We start from the raw sequence: 22,272 nt of genomic DNA on the forward strand, positions 1-22,272 counted from the left end.
CCTGAGCAGTGCGTTTGGTTTGATGTGTGTCAGAGACTCTCTATTGGGATAACCACCTCGTATCATCATATATACAATTTCCACTGTGCGTAATTGAACAAAAGTCATATAAGGCTGCAGTGTACAAATAGCGGCACTCGAACTGGACACTGCAAGCACTGAGATTTGTTTCCTAGGGTTGTGTCTGGGACCGGAGATATTAGCTAGTGTCATTTGGTTGTACAATTTAAGCAGCGGCTGGCCAAAAGTGCTCACTCACATAGCTGAGAGCAGCTTACATGCCAGAGGCTGTGTGTGAACAACCCGGAAGCAGGGGTTCTCACAGCAGAGCTGGATAAGGCTGGCTCCCAGAGTCAAGGATTGGAGTGACCTAGCAACAAATCACTGGTCCGGATAACACAGGCGGAAAGTCACAGATAGTATGTGTGAGATATGCTTCATAGTGAGGAATCAGTCAGCTTTATGGAAAGCTGCTTCCTGTGCTTCTTTCCAGAAGCTGGAGAAAATGAAGTCGCATCTGCTCTTTCAGCCTTGCTGCTGCTGCTGGATTTCACCCCGAGAAGCAGATTAAGGAAGAGCCTTTGGATCCTTAGGATGTAATGCTCAAAGTAAAAGAGGCTCTTCACTTTGGAAGAAGAGGTACAAAGGCAAAAGCCCACTGGGTATGTGGGTGGGAAAGTCTCTCTTGAGGAAGCCCAAATTTTTGGTGGATCTGGGCCCCATTTTGCTTTAATACACACGGCCAAGAAGCCTAATAAGTAGCCACGAGAGAAACAGCACTATAATGCAGCTGCACTGGGTGTCTGAAACCCTACATTTCCCATATGGAAGCATTATGCTCCTGGCATTATGAAGGGGAAGTTTACAGTAAAAGAAAAAAGTAGATCAGGCTGGAGAGATGGGGAGGAAAATGAGAGTTCTCCAATGGCAGAATAAGCAGGCACCAGTGAAGATGTAGAAGATGCCAGGAGGCAGAGGTGATGGGATTCATTGGAAGCGTGAGTATGCCCCTGTCGTTTTAAAGCAATTTAATGTAAGATGCAGAATGATTACATAGCAATTACAGCAACGCATTCTGAAAGCCCCTTTATGTATAAGCATCCCCAGGTTTTCTGACCATCTGTATGCACACAATGCTCTAGACTGAAACACCCACTGTAACAAAGAAAGATATATTCTCCCTTCTCTTTACTCGATTTGAGTCTTATTTTCCCTACCATTACACCCACATTGCCTCAGTGCTCCATATAATAACGTGTAAACAAACATTCTGCTTCTCAAGCTATCGCATCAGTAGCAGTAGCACCATCTGTACAGTAGATAATTGGAGGAAAGCTACTCCAGGAGGCTTTCTAAAGTTAGAGAAAAAGGCAACATTGCTGAAGATTTCCACTAAAATAAAATTTGAACTATAAGATTTGACTACAGTAAACCAGGCTGGAGAGATGAGGAGGAAAATGAGAATGCCTGCTTCTTATTTACACCATTAATCATTCATTATGGATCTTTTTTTTTTTTTTTTTTCAGTTATAAGAATCGTGGCTGTTTTTTAAGCAGTGTGAAATAGTTTAATTTGAACTATATTAAAAACCTTCACCTCTTCTCAAGACTCATGCTCCTGTAGATGAGCTATTAGTGAGCCCTGATACAAACAAGAACCTACCATGCAAAAGTTTGTAAATTCGAGGTATTTTGGGGGTATCAATAACAGAGACCATGAGTTTCACATGTGGGTGCACAGGTGCCTAAGTATGGATTCAAGAGCCTAAATACAAGGGACCTGATTTTCAAAGGTGCTGAGCACTCGCAGCTCACACATAAGAAAATACACAGTTAAGGCACTCAGATAACCATAACTTTGTCCTTATAGCCACAGTAGCCTCCAATTTTCCCTTCTTTGTTTGTCTTACACTTTCTACAACCACTATTATCTTAAGTAAAAAGTGATGTTTGTAAATTTATTAATCTTATATTTATTCTCTGTGAATATGCTTTCCAAAAGGGTCAAGAAAAATACTAGATAGGTTTTAGTCCTCCAGTTCTGTATATTCCATTATACTTTAATGTTTTATATGATGCATAATCCTGAACTAGTGTCACATACTATGGTTATAATCCCGATTGCATCATATTTAAGGTAGTATCTTCTCAGAACCTCTCTCAAAAATATCTCTCACTAGCACAAGAATGTTTCTCTCCAAACATTTATACATACCCACTGTTTCAACATATAGTAGCAAATTTCCACTGAAGATCATATTGATGGGATCTTAAGTATTTTCTAGTTACAAGAAAAGGAAAAAAAAGTAATCAAAAGATAGCCTTTCCATTTCAAAAGGCACTGTTCTGACCCCATTTGCTAGGTGACCGGAGAACATTTTAAAAAAGAGACTTCTGTACACAGCAAAATCTCTGTCTTATTCGAAGACAAGCTTCAGAAACTGTTACCACTGAGGTTAAATCTTGGTTGTCTATTAGAGCTGCTGTTGGCTGCCTCTTAAGGATGAGTGCTAAGAGGATCATTGGGAAAACTGTCTGCAAAACTGTGTCTATATAACTGTTAAATTCTTTTAGTAACAAAAAAGAAGAGAAAAGTGAGACTTTTCTATTCTTGACATATTTTGTGTTGTGTTCTTTATCACGAATCTATGTCTTCTTTCTCCAGAAAGACAAAATGGGTGAATTAATATATTTTATTGGACCAATTTCTGTTGGCGAGAGAGTGAGGTTTTTGAGCTCACACAGACTCTTCTTCAGGTCTTCTTTCCTCACTCAGATGACTTTTCACGGCAAGAATTTTCCTTTTTGTTTACCCTCTTTTCTTATTTGTTTTTCTTGTTTGAATTTTTGGTCTTCATGTTTGGGTTCTTGCCTGGCCCCCACATGTATTATTTCTTTGATGCCTCCCTTCTGTCTTTACCCTCCTCTATCTTAGAATGATTCAATGAACTGGAGCTGTGAATGCATCTAACTCGGCAGGGAAGTATTGAGCACCGAATCTTGGATGCATTCCCAATTCATTTCCACGCGTATGGTACCTATTCAATTAGCCTTAATTTATTTTATTGGCTGCCATAGGCAAAATCTGAGAAAAAATATGTTACCAGTTAAAGGGATACTATCAAATATTTAAAATATAACTTTGATTTTTTTTTTTTGGTACTCTCCATTGGTTGTAAAAACTCTCAGAAGCTTCAAAGCCATTTATTTTTATACCAGTTTCATCCACTTGGCAAATATTCCTATTCTCCCCCAACCAGACCTTTCCATACCTTATGAAGCACAAACTAAGATATTTCTTACTCTTTGTTAACTTTTTTTGCCATATCTACACTGATACTTTCATACTGCTACATGTGCCTCTTACGGAGAGGGTGTTTCTTACCAAATATTTTTACAGACCCACTGTTCCAGATTTTTACCAAAGATCATAATTGATGGGAGCATCAATGTTTTCCAGTTACAAGTAAAGGAATAAAAGTAATCAAGGAGGAAAACCATTTTCTGTCTTTAAAAAAAAAAAAATACACGAGTGGCCCTGCCTTTGTATCACTGTCAGTCAAGGAGTCACTACCACATTATGATCACAGTGCTCCATCCTGCCCAGTGCTTGAATTAAGATGGAAAACATTAGGCAGCGGGGGAACCCTGGTACTTTGCAGCTATTCCGTTTTTGGGCTAGATTAATGTGCACAGTCCCCAACAGCACTAGCAGTTTGTAAAGTTTGTAAGCAGTCTCTGACTGCATGGGAAATTAAATGACAAAAAACTTCATTAATGCAAAGTTCAGGTTGCCCAGTGATAGCGCATGCCTTTCCAGAATGTTGAGTTCGGCAAAATTCAAACATATGAAAACCAGGGAATACACAGTTAAGGTAAATGCCCACATAACCTTAACTCTGCCCCCCTGAAGCTGGCAATTATCTGCATGCACTCCAGAGGCTTTCACTGTGTTAGATGCAGCTGTACTGAAAGTTGGAGGAATAAATTGGAGCACCTTGGAAGAGCTATGCTTATGAGATATGGGGATTAGTTCAATAGGCATGCTAGAGCTGTGCTTGTGTTATGAACAGATCTGTGTCTGAGTCCCACTATCTGTGGTATCAAAGGAAAGCAGTATGTACATACCTGGAGGTTTAAAGATTCATAGATTCCAAAATCAGATGGGAACCGTGATTGTCTAGTCTGACCTTATGTATAGCACAGGCCAGAGAACTTCCCCAAAAATATCTTTTAGAAAAACATCCAATATTGATTTAAATATGGTCAGTGATGCAGAATCCACCACGATCCTTAGTATATTGTTTCATTGGTTAATTACTCTCACTGTTTAAAATGTATGCTTTATTTGTCATCTGAATTTGTCTAGCTTCAACTTCCAGCCATTGGATCACGATACAGCTTTCTCTGCTAGTCTGAAGAGCCCATTATTAAATATTTGGATGTAGATACTTATGGACTGTAATCAAGTCACCCCTTAACCTTCTCTTTATTAAGCTAAACAGCTTGAGCTCGAATATATCATTATAAGACATGTTTTCTAATCCTTCAATCATTTTTGGGGCTCTTCTCTGAACCCTCTCTAATTTATCAACATCTTTCCTAATTGTGGACACTAGAACTGGACACAATATTCCAGCAGCGGTCACACCAGTACCAAATACAGATTAAAATAACCTCTCTACTCCTTCTCAAGATTCCCCTGTTTATGCATCCAAAGATGTGCTCAGTCCTTTTGGCCACTTCATCACACTGGGAGCACATGTTCAGTTGATTATCCACACTCAAGTCATTTTCAGTCACCTCTTCCCAGGATAGAATCCCCCTTCCCATTGTATACATATGGCCTATATTCTTTGTTCTTAGACATATATCTTTACATTTAGCCGTATTAAAAACACATTGTTTGCTTGTGCCCTGTTTACCAAGCGATCCAGATTGCTCTGAATCAGTGACCCGTCTTCTTCATTATTTATCACTCTCCTGATATTTTTGTCATCTGCAACCTTTATTAGTGATGATTTTATGATTTTATGATTTCTTCCAGCTCATTAATAAAAGTTAAATAGTGTAAGAGGCAAGAACTGAAGCCTGCAGGACCCTATTAGAAACAGATCTGCTTTTTGATGAGTCCTTGTTTACATTTTGAGAGCGATCAGTCAGTCAGCTTTTGATCCATTTAATGTGTGCCATGTTAAAAAACAAGAATGATGTAAAATTAACCAAAATGTCATGCAGTACTAAGTCAAAGGCTTTACAGAAATTTAAGTATATTACATCAACCCTATTATCAGTCTGCATCATTTCAGTACAGAACTGTGTCAGTGTTGGGCAATCTGTGGCCCATCAGAGTAATCCACTGGTGGGTCGTAAGACAATTTGTTTACATTTCCACGGCCACCCACAGCTCCCAGTGGCTGGGTTCACCGTTCCTGGCCAACAGGAACTCTGGGAAGCAGCATGAGCTGCAGGGACACGCTGATTGATGCTTCCTGCAGTTCCCATTGGCCAGGAACAGCGAACCACAGCCACTAGGAGCTGCGGGTGTCCATGCAAATGTAAACAAACTGTCTTGTGGCCCGCCAGCGGATTATGCTGATGGGCCGCAGATTGCCCACCACTGCTGTAGGCTGAGTCCTCAGCAGAGCAATGGAGTCTTCTTGCCATGGGTATTATCAGTAGTGAGGTGGGGTATGAGAGCAACCTGTGGATTTAATGATGGGTAGCAAAAAGTATAGGTTAAGGTACTATATTCTGTGTGCAAGTGTGAAGGGGTTGTAAAAGGGTATGAACTGGTGGTTAAATTTTACAAATGGGGTATTCTTTTGGAGTTGTAGGCTCAGTGTTTGAGTATAGGGTAAGTGCAAGTAGCACCTGTCCATTACAGCAAAAAGGCAGAGTAGGAGAATCTGTGTTATGGGCCTGTGGAGCATTCCTCTAAGAGGGCAGAGTTAAGGTTAACGTCCCTGCAACCTTAACTCTATTTCCTGGTTTTCGTAGGGTACTAGCTATTATCAGGCAAACTTAATTCTGCATTAATGAAGGTTTTTGCCATTTAAATTTCCTAGGTGTTTTTAAACAGAAAGAGAAATGTTTGTTGGAAGGTGTCAGTGGTCATTTAAGCAGTTGCAGTTCTCACTTAGGTTTGTTGTTCATATGCTACTGTAGCGATTTTTATGAATCTCTATCATATTCCCCTTAGTTGTCTCTTTTCTCAGGTGAACAACTCTAAACTTTTTAGTCTCTCCTTGTATGGAAGCTGTTCTTTACCTTTGATCATTTTTTTGTTGCCCTTCTCTGAACCCTTTCCAGTTTGCCTATTTCATTCCTGAGAGGGGGCAACCAGAACTGGATACAGTATTCAAGGAGTGGGTGCACCTTTTGAATATTCTGCTGTACTCATATTAGATTTCTTCAAAATAAAAAAGCAGCTACATAAAAAAAAACACACTTGACAGAGACAGATTTTTCCCAAATGTTTACAGTTCATTCTCAGATTTCTGCTCAGAGTGGGTTTCAGGCTCAAAGTTGCAAGCTAAGACAGGTGTTAAGTGGTCCATTCATCTCAATTAGATGTTGTCAGAGGAAAGAGAATACCCCATGGAAGTGAAAACAGCTGGAAACAATAGCTCTGAGATGGGCAAACTGCCCCATTCATGTCAGTGGCTGTTGCCTTGCCTACTCCCTAGTGCTGGAGAGTTTCTGATGTGTGTAAAACATACTAGTTTTCAGCTCCTCACCCCAGTCTCAGCAGTATGTTCTTCCTGGTGCATGTGCTGATTATGGCTATTGTAAGCTCTCCAAGCAGAGGACAGGGATTTCCCATGAGTGGCAGGGAGGGGGCCTCAGACCCTCCCAAAATCTGGCTTACATGAGGGAAGAAGGGAGTGTAAGTCACTACAGATAGACACGGGGCCCCCAGATTCTGGCCCATGTATGGGGGACAGTGAGATGGGCTCAGACACCCCCATATCCCAGCTCACATGAGGGGGGCAGATAGAGAGTCTCAGAACCAACTAGAAGGGCAAGACCCCTCCCAGATCTGGGCACACACACAAGAGGGGAAAATGTGTGGCTGACCGGTGCCCCTGTCCCTATGCTCCCCCAGTCCCCCACCATTCCCGCACCATATTACTTTCCCACAGTCTCACCCCTTCACTCCTCCTAGCCCCCACACCTACTTCACCTAAACCCCCAGATTCTTTCCCATCCCCTACCATCCATCCCCATTTTTCTAGGCTTGCTGTAGCTCCAAATCCCTCTTTCCCTATTCTCCCACATTCCTACACCTTCCCAATTAATCTTCACCTCCAAGGAAGCATTGACTTGTCTAATTATTCCCCCAAATACTTTGGGGGATGCGCTAGAGTTGGGATACACTGACAGCATTGGGGTGCACTGGCAGGGCTGTGGGTGAAAAGGGTTGGGGCACACTGGCAGGTGTCAACACTTCCCTCACTTGTGTCCCAAACTTTCTACCTAGCTCTACCACCCATTCCCACTTATCTGCTTCTGCATTACCCCCCTCCTCTTGCTGCAGACTCAAACTCCTCTCCCCATATTCCCATAGTCCTCCACACTCTAATACTTTTCCCCTCCTAGGAAGCATTCACATGTCTCATTTTCCCCCCTAAAATACTTTGATTACTTTCCCCCCAAGCTATGCCATCCATGACTCACAAATTGCAGCCACCTCCAGCCGCTCAATCTAAAACTCCTTTTGTGTTAGGTGGGGCCTTGCCATTAATTTATTCTTAGTTATAATAATTGAAGGGTGAGTTCACAGCCATCAATTTCAATGAGGTCTGTGACTCATCCAGTCATAAATCTCTCTCAATTTAATAGTACAAGGCAACAAAAGGAAATCATTTTGGGAGACTCTGTAACTCAGGAACCCCTTAAATGACTTCAAATTTGGATTACTAATGCTATCCCATGTCCCCAAGAGGCACATCAAATTTCAAAGGAATCCAAGTAACCACTCAGATTTTAGAGCCCTTACAAGAGCCAAGCTTTAAAAGCATAAAAATGGTGGGAATGGAAACCCTCTAGTTTTCTGTACTTGGCACATGCACCATGTAAAAATCTACATTTTAAAAAATATAGTTCTCAGTTTAGGTCCACCAAAGACTTAGTGGGTGCCAGATGTAAAACTTAACAGACATTTTTCACTAGCATCACATCAATAGTTCGATCTTTAGCTCTGTGCATAACACACCCACCCAGAAACTTTTATGAAAAATGACTGTTTTGGGGGTGCCTTATATCTCTCGAACCTCTGGCTCAAATTACTCCAAATTTGGGTCATTAATCCTACCCTATACCCTCCTGAGGCACACCAAATTTCAAAGGAATCTGACTAATTATGTCAATTTTAAGGGACTTAGAAAGGTCGATCTTCAAACGGATGTGATGCAATCTTGGCTGCTGCACTACTATAGTTTGTGGCTGTTCCCTGCTGGTGCCGAGCAGTTGTGCACACACTCTGACTAGACTGGGAATGTGATGGCGTCCCTGCCTTAGTAGATATGAGGGGCACATTTCTAGACTGGCATGAAAATTTCAGATGCTCCCAACAGGCACTGGGTTATCATGCAAGCAACCAGCAGGATTTGAATGTGCTAATGCTCCCTTGGCTCAGGCTGGCTTGCTGTGCATGTTCCCAGCTGGGTGTGCAGTTTGCAGGAGTTCCACACACAGAGGGCTACTAAGATCAGATCTAGAGTTTCCGGAGTACAATAGCTGCATCCCCGGCAATCTGATCCCATGCCTTTTGAAGCCAATGGAAAGACTGGCATTGATTTCAGCAGGCTTTAGAACAGGCCTAGGTGACCACTCTGTATTAAATGCTGGACCCTGAACATTCAAATTGCCACTAATGTGTTCATTTACCTCTACTTGTTTTATTTTATAAATCCTCTCTCTTAAAAAAAGTCTTTTCTCTTTTACAGGCTTTTGAATAATTTGTCTGTTAATTAACTGTAGCCACTTAAAAAAAGATTTGAAGGTCACTGCAGCCAATTCAATGTAAACTTCTAATAAGTGCACCATGGTAGTCAAAAAGCAAACAGAAATGTTAGTTGTACAGAGAGTGGGAAAAGAAATAATACTGAGACTATTATAATGTCATGATATTATTCCATGGTATGCCCTGCCTGACCTGGAATTATGTGCCAGCTTCCAGCAACCCACACTCATACAGATACTGCAGAAACAGAGCAGCACCAGAGAGGCTTCAGAATGAGGAGAGACTGAAAAAATGGGGACTGTTTACCAGTTCTTTAGAGTGGAGCTTAACAAGAGGTACATGAAAAATAAATACAAACTACAGTAGAACCTCAGAGATATGAACTAACTGGTCAACCACACATCTCATTTGGAACTGGAAGTACACAATCAAGCAGCAGCAGAGACAAAATAACAACCACCACCACCACCACCTAAATAAAAGAAATACAGTACTGTAACTACTAAAGAAATAAAGGGAAACTGTTTCTCTGATTGTTTAACTGAAATTAAGAGGTCTTAAAAGCAGCATTTTTCTTCTTCATAGTAACATTTCAAAGCTGTATTAAGTCAATGTTCAGTTGTAAACTCTTGAAAGAACAACCATAATGTTTTGTTCAGAGTTACAAACAACCTCCATTCCCAAGGTGTTCATAACTCTGAGGTTCTACTGTAATGAACAGTATTAAGAAGCTAGATCAAGGGCTCCAATTTATCTTCTTTCATAATACAAGCATGAGGACATTCAATGAAACTGCAAGGCAGCAAATGTAAATCCAATAAAATAATTTTTTTTAACTCAATGCAATTAACTGTGGAACTCACTTCCACAATTGATCTTTGAGGCCAAAAGCCTAGTAGGAATAAAAAAATTTCTCTGAGTTATGGGAACACCCACAGTTATATTAGACAGAACATAACACAACTTTAGTAGGGATATGCTTGAGCACATAAAGCAATCTCTAATTCATGAAGGTTATGGGCAGATTACTGCAAACAGAGTTTCTTGCCTTTTCTCTAAAGTATCTAGACCAATGTCAGTCAGAGACTACTGAACTAGACAGTATCTGCTATGATATTTCCTGAGCAGGGGCGGCTCCAGGCCGTGTGCTTGAGGTGGCAAGCCACTGGGGGCACTCTGTCAGTCGCCACGAGGACGGCAGGCAGGTTGCCTTTGGCGGCATGCCTGCGGAGGGTCCGTTGGTCCCGCGGCTTCAGCGGACCTACTGTAGGCGTGCCTGCGGAGGATCCGCTGGTCTCGTGGCTTCGGCGGACCTCCTGCAGGCGTGGGATCAGCAGACCCTCTGCAGACCCGGGATCAGCAGACCCTCTGCAGACCCGGGACCAGCAGACCCTCCGCTGGCAAGCCGCCGAAGGCAGCCTGCCTGCCATGCTTGGGGCAGCAAAAAGTCTAGAGCCGCCCTTGTTCCTGAGTAAACCTCACTATTGTCAGGGTCTAAGAACAAGAGGAGGAATGTCAGATACAGAAGACTAAAGAACAAAGCTATAGAAGACTTTTTGACATCATCTTGCATTTTAAACATATGTGAAAGGAAAAATATAAATAGTTTGCCATGTGTAACTTGCAAACAAGAATTATAGAGGTGGGAGGGGGAGGAGAGTTTGTCCCAGTCCAGAGGCCATGACAATGGGAGAGGAGAGGTAGGCGGGCTTATTGACAAGCAGGAGAAACCATGAGGTATCATGATATGTGCTTTTGGAGGAGGAGGGATGATTATTTTAGACATGGGGAAGGAGCTGAATGGGCACATCTTACTTTTTAGCTCCCCCTGCCGCGCATGCATGATATAGGTAAGTTCTAATTATGGCCACACTAGCAAATGCTTCTCCTCTGAAGTTTCTCTGTACTCCACTAAAAAAAGGAAAGGTTGACTTCAGTACATATGTTATGCAGGGCTTCTTATCCCTCCTTTCCCAAGAACATTAACATTATATATAGCAAACAGGAAAACATCAAAAAAGAGCTCTCCAACCTGGAGACTTTCATAAATAACCCAACTTCCATACAAATAAACAGACTTCACTAAAAGAAGACAGGAGATCTACATTACTCACTTCACCTCTCTACAAAGAAAAAAGGACTGTAAGCTGTCTAAACTCCTACCTGCCACATAGGGCCACAACCTTAGTACCCCTAACCCACACAGCAATATCGTCAATCTATCCAACCACACACTCAGCCCAGCAGAAAAGTCTGCCCTATCTCAGGGACTCTCTTTCTGCCCAACCACTCCCACAAACATGATACAGTTCTGCGGCGATCTGGAAGCCTACTTTCGCCGTCTCCGACTCAAAGAATACTTTCAGGATAACACTGAACAGCCCACTGATACACAGTTACCCTCCCACCAACAGCACAAGAAGAAGAACTCCACATGGACTCCTCCTGAGGGTCGTAATGACAGTCTGGACCTATACATAGAATGCTTCCACCAACGTGCACAGGCAGAAATTGTGGATGTGGAGAAACAACATCGCTTGCCTATAACCGTAAGTCGTGCACAACACAATTCATCCACAGCCTCAGAAACCACCCTGACATATCATCAAGAGGCTGTAAGGAGGTGCTGTTGTCATCATGAACAGGTTTGACTACCAAAGTAAGGCTGCCAGACAACTCTTCCAATACACATTCTATTAGGCCACTTCCTCAGATCCCACTAGGAATACATCTAAATACTGCACCATTACTCAGACACTCCTACACTAACCAGAACAATCAACATTACCCTGTAGACCCCGACCAGGGTTATTTACTGATCTACTACCCAAGATCCACAAAACCGGAATCCTGACCCCATCGTCTTCGGCATTGCACTCTCACCTGAAGGACTCTCTGGTAGTGACTCTCTACTCAGACTATCCACCAGCACTCCCAGCTATCCCGGACACCACTGATTTCCTGAGGAAACTACAATGGCATTGGTGACTTCCAGAAAACACCATCCTAGCCACCATGGATGTAGAGGCCTCTCTACCACAAACATCCCCACACAGATGGGAATACAAGCTGTCAGACAGTATCCCTATGACGCCACAGCACAACGGTTAGCGAGCTCTGTGGCCTTTATCCCTAACACATAACTATTTCAATTTGAGAACAATATATAATTCCAGATCCAGTGGCACCACTATGGGCACCACATGGCCCCACAATATGTCAATATTTTTATGGCTGACCTGGAACAATGCTTCCTCAGCTGTCATCCACTCACGCCCTTCCTCTTACCTACGTTACATTGATGGAATCTTCATCATCTTGACCCATGAAAGGAGACTTCTGGAAAAAATTCCACCATGATTTCAACAGCTTCCACCCAACCGATCACCTCAAGCCTGGACCAATCTACACGGAGGTCCATTCCTAGAACACACGTGCAAGTAAGTGATGGTCACATAAACACCACCTATATGAAAACCACTGATGCTATGCCACCTTCATGCCTCCAGCTTCCAATCACGCGCGCACACCACACGATCCATTTCTACAGCAAGCACTGGCAAATGCATCTGCTCCAAGCCCTCAGACAGGACCAACACCTACAAAATCTCCACAGGCATTTCAAAACTACAAATACCCACACAAGGAAATAAGGAAACAGATTCAGCAGAGCCAGACGTGATACCACAAGCCTCTACTTGCAAGACAAACCAAAAATAAACCAAAAACAGGAAAACTCCCCCAAAAGGGCCCATTTTTTCACCCAAACAGTCCCAGCTAAAACCCATCCAACACATCATCAGATCTACAACCTTCCGGACAATTGATCCCACACTTTCACAGGCCTTGGGTGGCAGGGCCCATCCCTCGCCACAGACAAGCCAACCATGAAGCTATTTTACCAGTAACGTGCATTAGTAACTCTGACTCAGGAACGCCAATCCATGCAACAAAACTTGATGTCAAACTCTGCGCCACATATCTCACCAGCGGACACCTCACAGACCTAACCGATCCAACCACACCATCACTGTGTTCATGGCCAACCTGCACGTCCCACCAATGTAAATACGCATCGATATGCCATCATGCCCCTCTGCTATGTACAATCAGCCCAAACTGGACCAGTCTCTACGGAAAAGGATAAATGGACACAATCTAGATATTAGGAATGGCAATATACAAAAACCTGTAGGATAACACTTCAGCCTCCCTGGCCATACAATAGCAGTTCTTAAGGTAGCCATCCTGAAGCAAAAAAACTTCAGGACCAGACTTCAAAGAGATACTGCTGAGCTTCAGTTCATCTGCAAATTTGACACCATCAGCTCAGGATTAAACAAAGACTGTGAATGGCTTGCCAGCTACAAAAGCAGTTTCTCTTCCCTTAGTTTTCACACCTCAGCTGCTAGAAGAGGGTCTCATCCTCCCTGATTGAACTAATCTCATTCTCTCTAGCCTGCTTCTTGCTTGCATATATATATACACCTGCCCCTGGAAATTTCCACTACATGCATCTGACGAAGTGGGTATTCACTCATGAAAGCTCATGCTTCAAAACATCTGTTAGTCTATCAGGTGCCACAGGACTCTTTGTTTCCTTTACAGATCCAAACTAACATGGCTACCCCTCTTATACTTAACATTTCAAGGTGGCTATTTTCAGACCATGGTGACTGGAACAATAAATACTGTGATACACTTGAAAAGCTGGAGAAAAAGACGTCTTGTTACAAGATTCTCAGTACAGCAAGGAGGCTGGAAATACAGTTCTAAGATAACCAGCAATTCAATCATAACCTCTTTAGAGACACTTAACTAATTTAGTTACACCACACACCAATTCACTGGAGTCCCCCAAAGCAAATGTAAGTTGTACCATACCCAAAATAGAAACTGAGACAGATGACTGAGAAAGAATAGAAACAGGAAGGAAGGGGAGAGAGAGGCTTGTAAGTGAAATCTCAAAATTCCTGGTGGCAGTTTGCTTGCTGGAATGCATCAGAGTTGTAGCAGCAAACACTTTTACCAGGCTGCTCTAAGCGGTCAAGCAATTAGACTCAGTGGGGAAGAGAAGTAAACTTACTGCATTATTCTGTCCATTCCTATATCCAAGATATAAAATAAGAGACATGGAAGAGAGAAGGGGGACTTTAGAGATCCAGCATGACAAAGTATGTTTTAAAACAAGAAAAAATGGAATGAAAGGGTAGTTTTGGAAGAGATAGTTGAAGCTTTAAAGTGCTATATATTAAATGAGATTTATTGCTATTTCCTTTTCACTCCCTCTGACATTTATGGTCTAATCATCTGAACAGCTGTGAAAATAAAGAGTAAAACAGGACTCTTTAAACTGGGAGTGGAACACATGCTAGGGACAGGACAGAGCTGGGTTTTGTATCAAGCCTTTTTTCTTTTTCTTTTTCTTTTTTAAAAGAGAAAGCAAAAATTTCTCAGAGTTTGACGCTGACTTTTGGGGCAACTAACGATCAAGTAGTGAGACAACTTTGTGCTTTTGTGTATCCCCCACCAAATGCAGTGCTGTCTACACATTTGCAAAGTTGTAAACAAAATAGTGGCGTGGTAATTTGCCCTTTCCCATCATTCTCCTATTTTTTTTCATTGTTTACTTCTTTGAAGGTTTTTTTTTTTTTTAAAACTAATTGATCTCTATGATGGACTGGAGTGATTATTAGATATTGTATATAGTCAGCTAGGGTGACCAGACAGCAAGTGTGAAAAATCGGGACGGGGGTGGGGGATAATAGGTTCCTATATAAGAAAAAGCCCCCAAAATTGGGACTCTCCCTATAAAATTGGGACATCTGGCCACTCTATAGTGAGCACACATTTTTATTATAAGCAACTATCATATTCTGTTCCTGTAGTACACACAATGTGGTAAGTGCTGTGCAGATCCGCGAGGGCATGCAAAAGCAATGCCTAGTCCCTGCCCCAAGGAAGTTTTGCTTACTGGTACAGCTTCTTTACCCGGTTATATTCCTCCATCCCAATTTAAAAAACAAATACTTGGCCTAATTCGGTGTCTCGCACTGCCAGCTCCCTACTCTGCTGCCCAAAGAGGTAGGAGGGTCAGTTGCCAAAGTACATACTTGAGGGATTAAATTTTTCCTGTCTAAGCAGAAATGGAAAGATTAGAAGACACAGTGGAAATGCAGGACATGGTATAAAGAAGCTACTGCATATATCCAAAGGAATAGGGAAAAGATATAGCCAAACTGCACTCCACTGCAGAGTTGGAGAAGTTGCTTGCTACCCAGACTGGTGGCCTCGAGACTCTCTCCGCCCTGGTCATCAGTTCTCTGTCATCATCTCCCTTCCACCCATCCTAATGCATCATCAACATAACAACAGTACTCAAAGCTTTACACATATGCACCTATGGCTCTCCCTTACAAAAACTACTGGACAAAATAGTTCTTCCTCAACAAACTCCATATCTAGTTATGAAATGCCAATTCCTGCAACATCTGCTTCTGTATCTACCCATTTACCTGTTAACAAATATTAGCTATCAATGTATGTAAACTTGGCCTAGACAAATTGGAGGACTTGGCCAAAAAAAATCTGATGAGATTCAACAAGGACAGGTGCAGAGTCTGGCATTTAGGAAGGAAGAATCCCATGCACTGCTACAGGCTGGGGACTGACTGGCTAAGCAGCAGTTTTGCAGAAAAGGACCTGGGGATTACAGTGGATGAGAAGCTGGATATGAGTCAGCCGTGTGCCCTTGTTGCCAAGAAGACCAATGGCATATTGGGCTGTATTCATAGGAGCATTGCCAGCAGATCGAAGAAGTGATTATTCCCCTCTATCAGCATTGGTGAGGCCACATCTGAGTATTGCATCCATTTGGGTCCCCTCCCACTACAGAAAGGATGTGGACAAATTGGAGAGAGTCCAGCGGAGGGACGAAAATGATTAGGGGGCTCGGGCACATGACTTATGAGACAGGCTGAAACCTATCTTAGTCAGGCAGAAAGAGAGAGTGAAGGGGGATTTGATAGAAGCCTTCAATTACCTGAAGAGGGAGGAGGGTTTCAAAGAGGATGGCACTAGTCTGTTTTCAGTGGTGGCAGATGACAGAACAAGGAGCAATGGTCTCTAGTTGTAGTGGGGGAGGTTTAGGTTGGATATTAGGAAACACTATTTCACTAGGAGGGTGGTGAAGCACTGGAATGGGTTACCTAGGGAGGTGGTGGAATCTCTGTCCTCAGAGGTTTTTAAGGCCCGGCTTGTCAAAGCCTTGGCTGGGATGATTTAGTTGATGTTGGTCCTGCTTTAAGCAGGGGATTGGACTAGATGACCTCCTGAGGTCTCTTCCAATGCTTATCTTCTATGATTCAATGATTCTATGATAGTCTGCATTCTTCTGCACACCCTAAGAAGGATTTGGGAGGTGCTAGAACAATGTTCCAGTCCAATTCAACTTCCTGGGTCTTTTGTTCTATCATCTTCATAAGATTTTCTATCCCTTAATGCATCAAAATGCAATCCTTTTGATTTTTTAAACTTTCTCTGCATTAAGCAGACCCTTTCATGGAGCAATCCTTAGTAACTACTACAATAGATATTTTCCTGCCAAGGAGCTTAAGAATGTAGATTAGTCTCACTGACTTCAATAGGACAGTTTGTGAGGAAGGACTGCTCATTAAGTAATGTTTTGCAGGATCAGACTCTAAAGCAGTGTTGGTTTGACACTTTCTGATTATCCTCATCCCAATATTGTATATTGTTCTACTTTAAATATAATATTGTGCCCAATTTTTATCTGACAGTGTTTCTTTAAGGCCCTCAGAAACTTCTAAATTCAAACTCTCACTCTGCTTAGAAAGCTCTACTATTCATGAAAACAATAAAAGATTGACATGAAAGTGAAGAAAAGTGGAATCAGAGCCAGAAGTGCTAATGACAAAATGAATATAGATGCATGTAAGGTGATTATATACAAGTTTTGCAGGCTACCACATGTTCGGGCAAATGTTTATTTCACTTGGCTGGCTATCAGAATCTTCTGCAAGACTGCTTTTTCACGTCCCTTTTAAAAAAAGGTGAAAAGGAAGCAAGAAACCATACCACATTTTCTTGTGCATAACAAAGAGCAAATTTGGCAAAAGAATATGGTCTTCAAAACATGAACAACTTTAAGAAGAAAGACAAAATGTTTAAAAAATTCTGAATGACAAACTTTGAGAAAGGTAGGGATGGATTCCAGCAGGCATAAACTCTCACAGTTCCATTAACTTCAGTGGAACTATGGGAATACACACCAGCTAAGGATCTGACCCTTTGAGTACATAGCATTAGTATATGCTACATGTGGGGTGAATTAGTAAGCAAAGAAAGAACTACAGAGGGCACTAAAAAAAATGCAGGATGCTTAAAAGAAAATATGTACTGCCATATGTGTGCCATTTGTGTAATGAGTAAAAATGACTTCTGGATGAGTGAAGACCATTAAGGGTCTAATTCTGCCTTGCTTCTTCATAAAGAGTATTGCTTTAGTTCATGAGTACTCCCAATACTTATGGAGTAAGGTACTACTCAATGCAAGCAAGAGTGGTAGCATAGACCTGAAAATTACTTAGGAAGACAGACCCATTTGCTTGGGAATATAAAATGTCACTGAACAAGGCTATGCAAAACATAAACACAAGGAGTAAGGGGGAAAATGAACTAGGGAGGCAAAAGTAATAACTAAGATGAAAACAGAGATTAATGACAAACAGAAACAAGTGTTTTAAATACATGAGAAAGAAAGCACTAGGCAAGCAGTCAGTAAAATTATCAAGGGGTTAGACTGAAAATTTAATGACAGATGTTAATGTTGCTCAAAGCCAATCTTCCCTCCTCCACTTCCCAGTTTTCATAAAGAACCTAAAGTTTGTGTGTATCTTCAAAACTAGAATGTATTTATTTTGAATAGGAGAGAAAGGGCACTGGAATTAAATATTAAAAGGTCTACCCCAAGAGTTTCAAATTGGGGAGCCAAATGTTGGGTGCCTGAATAAGTGGTTTGATCTTCAGAGATGATGAGCAGCTGCAGCTCCCATTGATTTTAAGGGGAGCTGGTAGGTGCTCAGTCTCTTTCAAACATGGATTTAGGTGCCTAACATCAGACATCCAAGTTTAAACATTTTAGCCTTAATTCCTTTTGATGAAAAAAAATATCAAACTAAACCAAACCAAAATCGCCCACTTCCACCTAGAAATAACCTGAAGATATCCAGATCTCTGACCGTTAGGACTGGAACGATGTGCCCCATGCATTCATGACTGCCATGTTTGATTCTGTAACTCATATCTAGGAAAGAAGCCACATGCCTTCAAAAAATTCCAGCTGACATAAAATACAGCAGTCCTTCGTTTAGCAACACAGGACCCCATGAACAGATCGCCTCAGTTTTCCACTCCATGCACTTGCACTCTAGCAACCTGAGAGGTTCTCTCTCCTTCCACTTCTATGACCTCACACAAAAGCTACATTCCACTAGATTCTAGAGCAATTAAACTAAGGGATGCTTGTGAGAGCAGAAGACAGAACTTTCACAAGAGCTGGACCCAGATTATGAAATCCCCCCTACCCTCCACAAAAGATAACAAAAAAAACTAATAATTTTTAGAAATAAATACAAACCCTCTTTGACTTGATAATATTCTTTGTTTATTTATTTCTTCATGCCCATGCATTCACACCCATCCATTCACTCACATAAACCAAAACCAACCGAATAGAAAAATCTACAAACTAATCACACTACTTCTCCTACAGGCTGGAAAGGAAGAAAAAGAGATAGTTATTTCTATATTTAAATACTTGGGAGGTGCTCAGATATCATGCTGATGTGAGGCCATGTATGTGCAGCAGACACACAAAGTGTGCTTCACTCCTTGTTGGTCTGGCCAGCTCCTATTTTGGCTTACATTCTTCACTGCCTGTCCTAAACTACTCTGAGTTTCTGTCTGCTGTTCAACAGCTGCAATATTTTACTCCAAAGCAGGCTGCATATAAAAGGTGGATGAAGAAAACTATATATAGTCTGTAAACTGCTTTGAGATCCTACTGGATAAAAGGCACTAAAATAAAATGTGCAGAATCATTATTAAATAATTTCTATGTTCTTAAGTTCATTTTCTGGTCCAGCTAGAAGACAGAAAATTACAGTCAAAAATAACCAAACATGATCTCAATATCTATGAAATATTACCTGTTAAAATCATTGCATCAGACTCATCGGTTTGCCCATTCACATTTAGTGCTGAGAGCGCCCCACCATCTAGAAACTGGTAAAAATTTGCTAACACTAGCTACTAAAATGATAAAGGACACTTATGATTTCTATAGCTTTGTTGCTGTCTGTCTGTACAGTAAATGTGATATGACATATCATATGTAAGATCCTGATAATTATTTAACTACATTTTAATAAATAACTAAGTACAAAATATTAATACAGTAGGACCAAGACCTTAAGAAAAAGGTTATTCTCATGCCCTAGAGCAACATGTAGAATTAGCTTTTAGAAAACAAAAACAGCAGAAAAGGAAAAAACATTCCAAATAACAGGTGTACAAAACTTTAATTGTCTTACTTGTAGTTTTTCTCCCAGAACTTGACTGGTCTGGCATACGATGTGATAAAAATGACACTACCAAGAAACGGACTCAGTGGAGTAGAAAAGATCGAAGTGGCCAGAGTTTGAAAGAAAAGCATGGCAGAGTCTGAAAAGTTCAAGTTAAGGTAACATGAATGATTTCATCACACTTTTAAACAGTTCTTCAGACAGCTCCTAAGCTATTCTATTTTTATTATTTTTTCCAAGGTGGGCGAGAAGCTCTGAAGTCATACACAATGGGACTAATTATTAAGATGAGGACTGAAGCTGTTCAAACTTAAATAGTTCTAATAATGAAGGCCACACGTTTAGGTGAACAAGTTGCAGGGTAGAATGGCTGGCAGCAGAGCCACTTGTGTAAGATTTCTGCCAGAGTTTCCCTGTTCCGGGGGTGGAGGTGGGGAGGTTCTCTACCAGCCTTCTCCAGCTGCTTTAATGCCATTTATACAACAGTCTTAGTGGACCAGAGGATCTGGCACAGAAATCTCTTACCCCTAATCACTTTGGGTGAAATCCTGAGCCCACTGAAGTCAATGGGAGTTTTGCAACTGGTATCAATGGATCAATCATTTCACCTTGTGTTTTTTTCCCCCAAGAGCATGACTATATCATCAAAACTGCTGATTTGAAATGAGGCTTTCCAGCAAGTGGAACTCATCCTAAGTTTCATCAGATATTTATTATCACATACTGATTGCCTAGTAAAAATCTTCTACATATCATATTCATTGAATTGTCCACAAAGTGGGAAGAAGAGTGCAGGGGAAGTAACACAGGTAAACATCCTGGTGCATGCATGCATTCATGGTTTACTACTTTAAAATGATTATTATATTATACATTCTAGATGTGTTGAAAACGAGTCTAGGAAACATAATGAAGAGGTGGATAAATACATAAAGAAAGATGTAACAGGAGCATGATTTAAAAGACTTGGGAACAAATTCTCATTTTAGTTACACCAGGCCCTTGATTTTCTGGAGACAACACTACATGTAGCCTGTTGGCATGACAGACTCAATTACCCCGTTTTACACCTTACTTGGAAAAAAAAAGATATTTTATAAAGCATTGTACAGCTGCTAGGCAAGTATCAAAGTACTGGGATTACACCACCAATGGTGCCTCTCTGAAACCAGAATTAAAGTCCAATCACTCAAGAGCAATAGTCTTTTGATTCAGCCTATTCTAATAATGTCCAGTATACAGATTCTGCAATCTTTGCAAAACTAAAGCTCAATTTGTAATGCATATTTTATTTTAAAACTGAAAAATAGTCACATTGCAGTTTTCCCACTAGAAGTCTATTAGCCAAGCTTTGGAAGCAACATGCAGCATTTACGAACAAATATTTAACAACAGCGATCATTAAACTTATTAAAAGAGAGTGATCTGGAATGGTGTCTGAGTGCATTAGTGAGTTTGCAAACTGAGCTGCCCTAAGAGGCTAAAAGTTCAAAAACCAACAGAGAGAACATACAGAAGGGCAAAAGTTTGTCAGCAAACTTCAATCGTCATATTACACTGGAATCGTAACCCACACTGGTTCTGAAAGATAAAGAATTATTTGCAAGTGTCAAATAAGCTGAGTGATCAGAGGAGCTGAAAAGATGGGAGGAAAACAAGGAGCACAGATAATGACACAGTCTTCTAAAGACTGCTTCAAAGTAATTAATATAAAAACAGTCAACATGATGATTTCACTGTGGGGATTTCACTGTGGAAAGTTTACATTAAATGTACAGCTCAAACAATAACAATTGTTGGGTTCTCTTCCAGCCAAATGGCATAATGATTATTATTTCACTTGGAAGACAATTCTCATTGACTTTTGGAGAGCGGTTTTAATTAAGACTGTAACATACATAGACAGATCATAGGAGCAGGTAATAGGACCATGCCCTCTTTCTTTAAATTTTGGAATCTTCTTATAATATTTGTATCCTACATGCTCTACATTTTCCAAATGTCAGGGCACGGAATTTGTTTTGTCACACATACTTTAGCTATTGTAAAGTGTCATGAATATTTATAGAACATGATAAATAATTTTCTAATTAAGTTCATTTCTAAATATTCCTTACCTCACTTTGATGTGTAGTGTGGGTAATTATTTTTGTCTGTGATCACAGATACTTTTAACTCATAGCAACTAACGTATTTTTATTAGGTTCGCTTATGTTTGGTAGCAATGCACTGATAATGTTCAAGTATTATTATGGTACTATGGTATTATAGTATTTTTATTACCATGAATTTAAAAGCTTACTTTCCCATATTATGTTTCAGTTAATTTTCTCTGTGCACCATCTTCTTTATGACCGCTGTATGAGCAGAATTCATCCCTTGGCAGAAGGCACACACAAGACCCTCCATGCTATGGAACTTCCATAATACGCCCACATGGGGCAAAGAATGACAAAGCAGATACCAGAGGCTTCCACAAACTCCCACAAAAACCTGCATGGACTTCTTTTAGGGCAGTATGGAAGAGAAGACTAAAACTGGCTAAGGGAGAGGGCAACTGGATCCAAGTTTTGCCAGAACCAGTAGTTGTGAAATCTTACAGAGTGGTCATGGAGCAGTTATTATAAATAGGTTTCCATCTCTGTGCATATATTGAAGGCTGGAATAGTGACTGCTGAGATATTCCACTACAGCCCATGA

At 41.0% G+C, this 22,272-nt stretch overlaps 1 protein-coding gene across 1 annotated transcript in view; it reads right to left on the reverse strand.

The window, feature by feature from the left end:
• The window catches only part of PCNX2 (pecanex 2), a 253,204-nt gene that overhangs the window by 58,358 nt on the left and 172,574 nt on the right, over nucleotides 1–22,272 (reverse strand). Inside the window, exon 23 of the mRNA XM_075064158.1 lies at nucleotides 19,582–19,709. Within this exon, the coding sequence (XP_074920259.1) occupies nucleotides 19,582–19,709 (128 nt within the window). The remainder of the gene's footprint in view (nucleotides 1–19,581; nucleotides 19,710–22,272) is intronic.

The sequence above is a fragment of the Chelonoidis abingdonii genome, chromosome 3, assembly GCF_003597395.2.
Source record: "Chelonoidis abingdonii isolate Lonesome George chromosome 3, CheloAbing_2.0, whole genome shotgun sequence".
Classification (NCBI taxonomy): domain Eukaryota; kingdom Metazoa; phylum Chordata; order Testudines; family Testudinidae; genus Chelonoidis; species Chelonoidis abingdonii.